The sequence below is a fragment of the Citrus sinensis genome, chromosome 4 (genome assembly GCF_022201045.2).
Source record: "Citrus sinensis cultivar Valencia sweet orange chromosome 4, DVS_A1.0, whole genome shotgun sequence".
NCBI lineage: Eukaryota > Viridiplantae > Streptophyta > Magnoliopsida > Sapindales > Rutaceae > Citrus > Citrus sinensis.
In genome coordinates, this window is record NC_068559.1 from 17,420,188 (window position 1) to 17,431,655 (window position 11,468).

At 38.1% G+C, this 11,468-nt stretch overlaps 2 protein-coding genes across 2 annotated transcripts; one reads left to right on the forward strand and one right to left on the reverse strand.

Moving 5' to 3' along the window:
* Nucleotides 1-1,747: 1,747 nt before the first annotated feature.
* Nucleotides 1,748-5,566, forward strand: LOC102630264 (transcription factor ICE1-like). The gene is made up of 4 exons (XM_006485042.4): nt 1,748-3,129; nt 4,020-4,244; nt 4,630-4,800; nt 5,186-5,566. Exons 1-4 carry the CDS (start codon nt 1,930-1,932, stop codon nt 5,267-5,269), a joined length of 1,680 nt encoding a protein of 559 aa, XP_006485105.1. The 5' UTR covers nt 1,748-1,929; the 3' UTR covers nt 5,270-5,566.
* A 480-nt stretch (nt 5,567-6,046) lies between these two features.
* ARF (auxin-response factor) lies at nt 6,047-10,990 on the reverse strand. The gene is given in 15 exon segments (NM_001288860.1): nt 6,047-6,478; nt 6,655-6,850; nt 6,965-7,155; nt 7,250-8,175; nt 8,277-8,448; nt 8,527-8,602; nt 8,856-8,975; nt 9,279-9,443; nt 9,545-9,635; nt 9,814-9,898; nt 9,998-10,153; nt 10,252-10,308; nt 10,404-10,499; nt 10,625-10,743; nt 10,839-10,990. Coding segments are annotated over 14 exon segments (2,541 nt in total). The 5' UTR covers nt 10,951-10,990; the 3' UTR covers nt 6,047-6,478; nt 6,655-6,675.
* Between the last annotated feature and the right edge of the window lie 478 nt (nt 10,991-11,468).

Sequence of the window (11,468 nt, forward strand, 5' to 3'; positions counted from 1 at the left end):
CATTGTCGTGTTCCATTTGAAAAAGTAGATGGGCTTGAAGTCAATTAAATGGTAGAATTGAGAATCATCTATCTATGATAAGGGTCAAATTGTAACATGTGATTTCACCCATCTTTGACAACTTGCTTAAGCAACCTTATAATGAGTAAAGGATTCAATGAACAAAACACAGAGAAGCAGGGCATCCTAGTTCGATGTCATACTCACCTCTAAGCGACTTCTCTCAGGTTCAATTTCCCACAAGTGAAAAATAGAAATAGATTTATCCTTTTAGTCAAATGGCAGTAGATCACGCTTTCTTTTTTTTTCGGCCCATATTTTCGATCTGTGTAGAAGACTATTCAAAAGATACCAAATTATACGTATAGATCATTTTATGGATTTTGACTCTTAACAATATTTCCATTGGGCATGTTGATCAATGAACACCTATTTTAGTCATCATGGGTTTCCTACCCTCTCCATGAAAATATGAAATAAGAATATATTTTTCTCCAATACTTTGGTGGGAGTAGATTCTAAAATAATCTCGATAAAATTTTAAGCGAGTATGCGTGAGAGTTCTTACAGACAATGGTGGTGTCACATTAAGATTAGTAGGGGCTGAAACACCTATTTGACTTTAAAAAAATTTTAAATTCATTTTGACATTTATCCTATTTATAGTTTGATTTATCATAAAAGTCCCTATTAAATTCTAAAAATAACTAAAATATCACATACTTATTTTTACACATTATTTTGAAATGCTAAAAACAAAAAAAAGAGTCAAATCCCTAACCCTCAATACTTTTGTGTTAAATTATTTTATACAGTTTTGGACATGCAACTTCAAGAATCAAGCAATTGTTTAAATAAGATGCATATTGAGTTGCTTCTTTGTTTGGCGTGCTTATGGCCTGATGGCTCTTTTGCAGCTTTTGATAAACAAGAACTACTTTGTCTTACTAAGTTTTATCTAAACGATTTATCTTTAATAGTTCTTATGACACTTGAAATTCAACTTCATGTCTACATTATGCATTTGGGTTTTGACAATAATTTTTCAGGATTAGAAGAGATTGAGGAACTACCAAGAAAAATAGTGGAGACTAAGAACGACTAATTGTATTCATTAATTTATCTATTGACGACATTAACATCGATTTTATCAGTTGTCACAACTACAATTGCAAGAGCATTTTCAACTATAAAATTTGTAAAAAATCATCTGCGAAATCATACGAGAGATTAATGGTTGAATAATAATCTTATTGTACATATAGAAAAAGATATATTTTACGGCCTTAATAATGAGATTATTCTTCAAAGTTTTCAACATATGAAAGCACGTGGAAGACAGTTACAAATAAATTTGATCAATTAAATGTTTTAATGATTCTTATTTTAATATTATTATTTATTGATTATTTTTAAATTATATTACTGTTTGAATTTAGTCCATCTGTCCATGCTAAATTGAATTCATGGGCACCGCTACTGCTAATAAACATCAGATTGTACATCCGTAGATTTTAAGAGTTGAAAACCAGCAGCAATGGCGGCATTAGTGCATAAAGCCTATGAAGAAAAATAAATAAAATCTACTGGAGTTCTCTTCGAGTATGCCACGTGTCATGAAATAGGGCAAAGGGCACCAAAATATACGTTTTACTTGTGAGAGAGGAGGACCAAAAAGGTCATCCAAAAAAGCAAAAAGAGACAAAATAAGCCAACCAAGTAGTAGTAGCGATTAATGTAACGTTCAAAGGCCAGCGCGTCACAATCTTCTCTCTCTGCATCTGCTGAGCTGCTGATTCAATAAAAAGCATTTGCCCTTTTCCATCTGCAACGTCCTCTTCACTCTTTTTTAACTCTCCCTTTTCTCAACAAACTATTTGCACTTGTTTGTTTCTCGAGAAAACAGAACACCCACAAAGAGAAAACAAAATGCTTTCTAGACTAAACGGTGTGGTCTGGATGGACGGGAAAGAAGAGGAAGGCTCAGCTGCGTGGGCCAGAAACAACATAAACAACAACAGCAGCAACAGCATCAACAACAATTGCAACACTAACAACATGAGCTGCAGTAACAACAACGACAACAACAATGGTGTGATAGAGAATGAAGAAGAAATGGGTTCACTTCCTGGATTCAAGTCCATGCTTGAAGTGGAAGATGACTGGTATGTTACTGGTAATACTAGTTTAAATAACCATCAAGATATTACATTTCCACCAAACCTTGGTGACCCAACAACTGATAATCTGTTGCTTAACGCTGTGGATTCTTCATCTTCTTGTTCACCATCTTCCTCTGTTTTCAACAACTTTGATGCATCTCAAGTTCACTACTTTTTGCCTCAAAAAAACTCCTTTTCTTCATTCATGAATGTTGTGTCCAACAACAACTCTTTAGAGCATGGCTTTGATTTGGGTGAAATGGGGTTTCTTGACACACAAGCAACTCATGCTTTGAATAGGGGGAATGGTGGGATTTTGAATGGTTTCAATGATTTGAGTGCCAATAATCAGATGAATGCTACTAATTTATGTTCTGATCCGCAATTTGGAACTAACCGTACGCTTCAATTCCCGGAAAATGGTAGCAGTAGTTTCGCGGGTTTTCGGGGTTTTGATGAGAATAATGGGAATTCTCTGTTTTTGAATAGGTCTAAGTTGTTGAGGCCACTTGAAACTTTCCCTTCGACGGGAGCACAACCCACTCTTTTCCAAAAAAGAGCTGCTTTGAGGAAAAATTTAGGTGGTAATGAGGCCAGTTTAGGGGTTTTAGGTACACAAAATAGCCAACTTTTGTGTGGGATTGAGAGTGATAAAGGTAAGAAAGAACTGACTGAAGATAATGAGAAAAAGAGGAAATTGAGTATTAGTGATGATTTGGAGGATGTGAGTGTTGATGGGTCGGGTCTTAACTATGATTCTGATGATTTTTTAGAAAATAATAAGGTGGAGGAAATGGGAAAAAATGGTGGTAGTAGCTCCAATGCAATTAGCACTATCACTGGTGGAGATCAGAAGGGCAAGAAGAAGGGTTTGCCAGCGAAGAATCTGATGGCGGAGAGGAGACGCAGGAAGAAGCTCAATGATAGGCTCTACATGTTGCGGTCGGTTGTTCCAAAGATTAGCAAAGTAAGAATTTCTTTTTACATTATTTTCTCGTGAGCCCAGCATGAATTGCTTCTTTGGGATTCTTATTTCTCGTGACACTAGAAAGAATCACTCATGATTTAAGTTCTTAGGATCATCCTGCCTGCTTTTTTCTTGTTTGCTGCTGTTTCATTGATGGAGTGGCTTATTTTCTTTTTCATGCTCTAATATGCTTAAAGAAAGTGGCATTAATTTCTCTCACATGGTATCTGGTAGAGAGGTTTAAATTTCACCATTATGTTATGGGCCACTTGCAGGGATTTAAATTCTCAATATGTAACATGTCTGAAGGTGCAAACAGCAAATTCTTCCTTTTTCTTTCAACAGAAGCCGCAAAATCCTACATTTTTGAGATCTCAGTTTTACTGATGTGTTTGATTTTCCTTTCTTTCCATTTTTAACGGCTGTATTTGTCTTTGCTGGTGCAAATTTGAAGGTTTTCTGACACACCATAGATTTAAAACTTCAAATTAGGGACTGGGGATGAAACTCTGAGGCAGATACAAAGTAGTCAGTATATACTGAATTTTTACAGGACCCTAAGACTTCCATACAGTCTATATCATTCTCTGAAATTCCAGAATAAACGCAAATTCTTTATGGATCTATCTAGATCTCTGTAACTTTGAAATAAAGTGTGTAAGCTAATTAATGATGCATATTAGTGTTTGAAAGAAAGTGAGTCAATTCTTGAATCAATTTCAGGCTATTGATGCGAGTGCGTTTATTTAGTGTTTTCTTCTTCACTTGGTCGGTCACAGATATATGTTATGTTCTGGAGAAGATAATATAGATAGGATGTTGTGACTTTTGCATTTTAAACTTATGCATCATGGAGATGATATTATGTATTCTCTTTTTCATACTCACAGATGGATAGGGCTTCAATTTTGGGGGATGCAATTGAGTATTTGAAGGAACTTCTCCAAAGGATCAATGACCTCCACAATGAATTGGAGTCAACCCCTCCTGGTTCAGCATTGACTCCTTCCACAAGCTTCTATCCTTTGACACCGACTCCACCTGCCTTGCACAGCCGTATCAAGGATGAACTTTGCCCCAGCTCACTGCCAAGCCCAAATGGCCAACCTGCAAGGGTATAATTCTTAGTGCCAGGAGCTTTCTTTTGCCTTTCTTGGATGCTTCCAAGATGATTTATTTGATTTATCTTCTTATTTTGGTCTGTATTTACTGTTTCCTCCTAAGATGTTTTGTTTCTTCTTCTCCATTTTTTTAAGAATACAATTATATTACTCACAAACCACACTGTACTACTCCAATTTGTGCTACTGTATTAGTGAGCATGATAATTACCTAACATACTATTATAGATAACGAGGATTTCAAGCATCTGTCTGTTTATGAATTATGTTTCTAGGCAATATTTCAGAGTATAAATCACTCTTGTGTGTCTGATGATACCACCCAGATACTACGAGTGTGGTTACAAAATCTTAATATTTGATTTGCTGCTTCCTGTAGGTTGAGGTCAGGGTGAGGGAAGGAAGAGCCGTGAATATCCACATGTTTTGCAGCCGTAGACCAGGTCTTTTGCTCTCCACGATGAGGGCATTGGATAATCTTGGACTAGATATCCAGCAAGCTGTCATCAGTTGTTTCAATGGCTTTGCCATGGATGTTTTCCGAGCCGAGGTATGTCTTCATGTCATCATTCCTTTATCTACTATGTAAACTTCAAATTAATATTACATCTCAAATGACATGATTTTACCACTCTGATAAAAATAAAATAAAATAAATTGGAATTTCCTAAAGGAAATTTTGAAAAGAGAGGCATGTAGAAATTCCAAGTCAAGCTAAGTAATGTTCTAATTTGTTCAAACATGCAAAGAGCAGCTGTCATAGTCTGGCTTTCGTTTGTTGGTGCTGCATTTTAATATCTCATTGAAAAACCTTGTTTGATTGTACATGATCTTAGTAATACTTTCATTGAAGAAAACATTTCTTCTTGTTGCTACATCTGTTTTGAGGAACTGCCTCCCTAAATATGTGTTCCTGATATGTTTCTATCGTTCAGCAATGCAAGGAAGGCCAGGACGTTCATCCTGAGCAAATCAAGGCGGTACTCTTGGATTCAGCCGGCTTCCATGGCATGATGTAGTTTTCTTCAATTTCTCCAAGTTAAAAAGCGATAGCAGTAGTCATCTGTTCCATTTCCCCCTGCCTGCCACCGCCTTCAAGCTATATTTAACTTGGCAGTCTTTTAAAGTTGTAGGTTGCCTTAAAATAGCTAGAAATGCATTTTATAGTTATATGCCCTTCGAGGAGCCGAACATTGTATGTTCAAGCTTTCTGATAAAAAGTCCTTTTCCCGAGTTCTGATTACTGAATTTGGCAGTGAAGTAAACTGTAGAAGTCAACTTGCACTGTGAAATAAAAGCCATGTGTTTCTCATAAATTTCCGGCAATAAGTCTCGGTTAAAACCTTCATAACCAAATTCGGTTAACTCCCCAGTAATCGAGATGGGCTCATGCATTTCCGGCGATAATTCTACAACATGAACTTGCTTCTCGTTTAAGCTAGAGGGGGAGAAGAGCAAAGACACCACCGATGGAGCCGCCGACAGCGTCAACGATACTTCCCACTTTAATTCATATAAAAATTGGCATGTTGCCCTGCTAGAGGGGGAGAAGAGCAAAGACACCACCGATGGAGCCGCCGACAGCGTCAACGATACTTCCCACTTTAATTCATATAAAAATTGGCATATTGCAGGGCAACATGACTTCTGCAATTCGGAAAAAAAAAATTCCACAGCTGAAATCACTCATCTACCGCAATTAATTCAATTGAAGAGACAGTCATGTAGTTTGTCCTTCAATTGCCTCACTATTACCAGTTACATGAAGATATACTTATATATAGCAACACAACATAAACTAATAGATTCTACTATCTTATGACTATTTTGCAAAGACTTACAAAGTCATTAGCCCTTACTACACCTGCTAAAAATCCTAGTGAATGGAGATCCGCGAACAGAAAACCAACAAAACAAACATATGCCTGTAGGCTTTCCCAAGAAGGCACCAGAAGATGTATAAAACTTAGGCTACTTACATTAAGAGGTTGGAAAAGAGGGGTAAACAACTATGTACAAAAAGGGATCGTTCGGGAAAGCAAAAGCTAGAATTGCCATGCTCAAAATAGGGGGTATACATATTGAATGTATTATATGAGTCGGACACCATATACCATGCCCAAAATTGGATAGTCATGCCGTCTACGAGGAGGATTGACATCCATCTATTAGTTCATAATCCAAAATAGAATGCCCTGAATATCTTCTTTCTGATGCTGCAACAAAACCTAACATAAGAAAGCAAAATCAGATCTATTATCAAAACATAAATTCCTTAAAAAAAAAATAGTGCACAAAAAATGGCCAGTAGTACAGGGATCATCAGCTCGAGCATTTTCATAATGAAAATCTATGGGATTAGGCATGTTTAAAGCTTAGAAACTTATCAACCCATGAAACTTACCTTGAACCATCAAAACCACACCTAAAAATTCTCTGCATTGGATGCTAAAGGAAGTGGCTGTTTCACTTCTTTTGCATCAATGCCGTCCCCATTCATTGGACTATCCTCACCCTTCGAGCTAAAAGACACTGAGTTCATCTTCAGGACCTCCTCTTTTGTGTAGATGAAAATTTTGCGTACCATACCACAAAACTCCCTGATTAACACATAAGCAGCTGTTGATTAACCAAGGCCTAATTAGAGGGAAAAAATTAAGTTCACTAGAAAGTCACTGGGTATATATTTTAAAGAATGGAATAAGAATCCTTACTGCCATGGATCATCTCCAACAAGCATCATGTCACCCTCATCATCAGTATATACAATAATCCAATTTTTCTTGGGAGCCATTAATTCACCATCAAATTCAAATAACTGATCCAGTTCGGCAATCAATTCGTCATAGTTGTTGAACTTAGAAAGATCCACAGACCTACCAAGTGCAATTCCCTGCTTTTGAACCTGAAATCCACACATTTGAAGGACATAGTTGTTAATATTTAACTACTACCAACTGCAAATTACCAAGTAGAGATTGTCAGAGAGGGAGAGGAACCTTAGTACAACTCCTAGTCGAACCACACTGTGTTTTGCTACGAACATCCTTAGTGTGGGTCTGAGAAGGCTGGGACAGTTTCTCGTGCTCATTGAAAACTTGATTATCATCTGCCAATTTTGAGCTTTTAGAATGGTCTGACTTTTGATCTGATTCAAATGCACGAAATTGTTGATCTAAGTTTCCAGCCGGGTCATTCATGGTGTTTCTATGTGATACTACTGGCTCTGGCATAACATGGTTACTGAAGAGGGGAATGCCAAAAAGCTTGCAGTCCTTAGATTTTCCAGCCTCTTGGTCTTGCACCATTGCTGATTTGGGCATCAACTCTCTCGAATGAGCTGAATTTTCAAAATTAGAAGGGGGAAGGGGGGGCATTAACCAGTTTCCATGTGAGTGCTCAACTCTATTGCCGTTAAGCATGGGATAGTCACCAAACCCGCCATATCTAACATTACCACGCACTTGATAATTTACATCACCACCTTGTACCGGAACTTTTGCATTAGACTCTGGCATTTTAAGTGATGGACCAGAGGGCATCAAGGACCATGGTCGAGCAACCAAGTTAAACTTCCCCTCTTGATCCAGTACACTTTTTCTTACTGGAACTGCATCAGCAAAAGGTGAACTAAACCCATGGGAGGGATCAGCATTTGCTCCAAATCCTGACAGCAAATCAGTGTACACTGGTTCATGCCTCCCTGGTGGCACCCAGTTCTCTGATCCATATCTTCTTGAAGCAGACACCACATCAATCTTCTCATCATCAAGTGAAGGTGGCCACACAACAGACTTTTCAGCAGTGTCAGACTCGTTACTTTCTCTCTCTGCAAAATTGCCTCTCAAGGTCGAGAATTCTTGACCTTGCAAGACCCTTGAAAATCCAGTAGCTGATGAAGGGTCTACATTTAGTTTAGATGAACCTGAAAAGTTTCAGAAAAGATTAGTCAAATATCAAATGATCTTTTGGTATAAATGTCTTGAGTAAATATAAACAAAAATAAAAGGGTACATGTTACCACACCTTCCCTAGTGAGAACAGACGAGTCAGGTGATGAGGGCAACATGTTTGATCTGGGCCTTTTGGACCTAGGCATCGGAAGAGAATTAAGTGCTGGAGGAGCCAATGCAGGTTCTATCTTCCAGGGAGAAACTCTCTCTGGGCGAGGTATGGTAGAAGTCTCATCCCATCTCACCTAAAGTGAAAATTAAGACTTTGTTTTAGAATCATAGATAAAAACAGCAACATCACACTTGATAAAAACTAACACTACCTTAAGGCATCTCCATTTGGAATCTCGCCACCTCTGGGGGTCAGCATCTTCAATTCCAACTATGGTCCCAGTAAACCTACAAGAGACATTTAAATAAACAGTCAAATAACTGTCAACTCAGACGAGAAGAAAAAATTAGCGCCGGTAAGAACAGCTATTGTTGTCTCAAAGTCCCAACATAACAAAATTGTGGCAAATTTTCTCAAAAGACATGCAGAAAGACTAAATAGATTTACATATAGTACATTAAGTATGTAACTTCCAAAATAATTGCAGAATAATAAGGTATTGTATCAGTAAAGTAATAAACCATCACCAACAGGGCATACCTCTGCTCAGGAGCCTCTTCACCTTCAAATCTCATTTTAAATCGCATTCCAATTGAATAATTGTTCTTGATGGATTCCATGTACTGATCATACGGAACAATGAACTCTGATGGGCTTGTTCTGCATCAAACATCACATATCAATGTGTGCAATCAAGAATTTCACCAAACAAGGACATCACACGAAATTCAGAGTTGAGGTCAACTTTATTGTTGAATGATATAAGTAAAACCATGGACTTCCATGAGTAGAAATTGTTCGTCAAAATAAGCTTTACTCTTCAACAATCAGAACTGGTCATGACTAGCAAAACTCTCAAAACTCATGTCTAGACCGAAAAAAGAAATGGCCAAGACCAAGAAATGCATAAACCATTCATTTTTTAAGGTTAAATGAAAATCGAACTATATTCAAAATCCATACCTTGGCTTGTAATAGACAGTGAACATAGTTCCCGTGGAGACAGCATGCCATGCAGTGGCAAGGACACCGAGATGCATGCTGTGACTAGATATGACTGAAGATGGAACATTACCCTGCTGCCTCATTGCTCGCCTTACACCAACACGAAGTTCGCCATTCTCACCCCTAGAAATTAAAACAAGGCCTAAGTTAGTCTATTTCGAACACTGAAAAACAAAGAGACAGATTAGAAGAGAAATTCCATTAAAATAAAATTGCAAACAAACCTCAGAAATATAAAAGCATCCCCTGCAACTAGTCTTTTTGAGCTAACAAAAACACTCCATCCACTCTGAAGCAAGTGTCTACGTGGTTGACCTGATAGACCCATAATAATGAACATTACTAAAAGAGAGAGTTGAGTACTGCTTGAGTGCAACTAGGAGCAACAAGGAAAATCGCAAAAGGGAATCAACCAAAGACAGGTCCAGTACAATAAAAAGTGCAAGTTAAGGTTTACTTTTTAGAAAAGAAAAGTCAAATATATAACCAATACCCCTGAAAATATGCCGGAACCGCCACTCATTTCCATGCAAATCCTTAGCAGCCAACTCCTGTGTGGGAGGCTGCCGTGACATGTCCTGTCCAGAGAAAAACACAAATCAACCACTCTGTTAATATCTCTACAATTCAAATAAACAGAACACAAATACAACAGAAATGGAACACATCAAACTAACCAAGGGTGGAAGACACTCATCAGCATGCCGTCTCAGCACCGAAAACCCACCATGAGTACTTGTATCCGATGCCGTTAGTGTTTTACAAAACGAATGCACGTGAAATCTTGGTGGCGGGGGTGGAGGTGGTTCTTTCTCCACCGCGTTCTCATCTTGCTAACATTAACCAAAAAAACATAATCTAACAATTAGAATTTCTGCTTTACATATGGTACTAGAATCAAAGCCATGATGAAAATCGATGAAGTAGTTACGTTTGACTCTGGAAGTAAAGTCACTTGTGCAAACACCTCATCAGTATCAGGTTCAGCCTGTAATCAAATTCATATAACAATTAATTACCAACAATAAAAACCAAAAATACAGAGATTAGTTCAAGAAAGTTTAAACCTAAAACCGTAATTACCTTTAATTGGACGTTAATTACACGACAGAGTATCTTTGAAGGAAGATCATAAACTGGCATTTGCTGGTCTGCGACCTGATTAGTTGACGCTTCCACCTAATTTATTAATTTCAAAAAAGAAATTTTTTTCAGAAATTGAAAAAAAAAAAGAAAAAAATTAGAAAAAAGCAAATAAAATGAAAATATAATATAATATTATTCAACCAAAATATGTACAAAACCTGCTCTATGTGGCCTTGAGGGAAGTAGTACACGCGCTCGCCTTCTCGAGGGACGGTGACCAAAGGACCGGCGCAGGCATGCCACAGCTCCGTGTAGAGCGCCATTTCGGGGTCCCCAACTGTAATAACACCGGAAAAAATTGAGGAACTGAATCGACGAAATTCTGACACCGAAATGCTAAAAAACAGACCGAAAAAACGACCGGAACTATACCTCGTTTGACACCGGAAGTTGTGGAATTACTATTCTGCCCTTCCATAGGAATCCTACCAGTCTCGTTACAAGACTTCATAGACACCTCTGAAGAAGAAGCAGCTGCTGCCATTTTATTTGCTTTATCTTCTCTTTTCCCAATTCAAGTCCCTTTCAAGCTCAGATCTCTCATCTGCTAAAGCTCAAAACGACAACACGCGAACCTCTAAACGCAGAGACAATTTCCCTCCCTCTCTCTCGCTCTCTCTCTCTCTCTCTCTCAATCAATTCACAAGCCAAATTTCTCGATTTAAGCATCAATTTTTTCGAAGACTCTTATCTCCTTCTCTCTAGTCACTATCTCTCTCTCTCTACTGCAACCAGCTCAGTTATCAATTACAGGTGCCAGAGCCACACAGCTCGTACGCAGAGTCTCTCTTTCTTTCTCTCTCTAGAGCTGTTTGTGTTGTATTGCGTTGTGTTGGTTGTGTCTCGCGAGACTTAACCAGAGTGGTCAAAACCGCGGAGCAATCATTTCAACCGCGGTCAATTTCTAACCAATCTTTTTTGCGAAACCGGCAGTCACCGGTGAGTAAACCGGCTACAGCCGGTAAAACGCCTCGGGGACCAGATAAAAGCGACATGATCGCG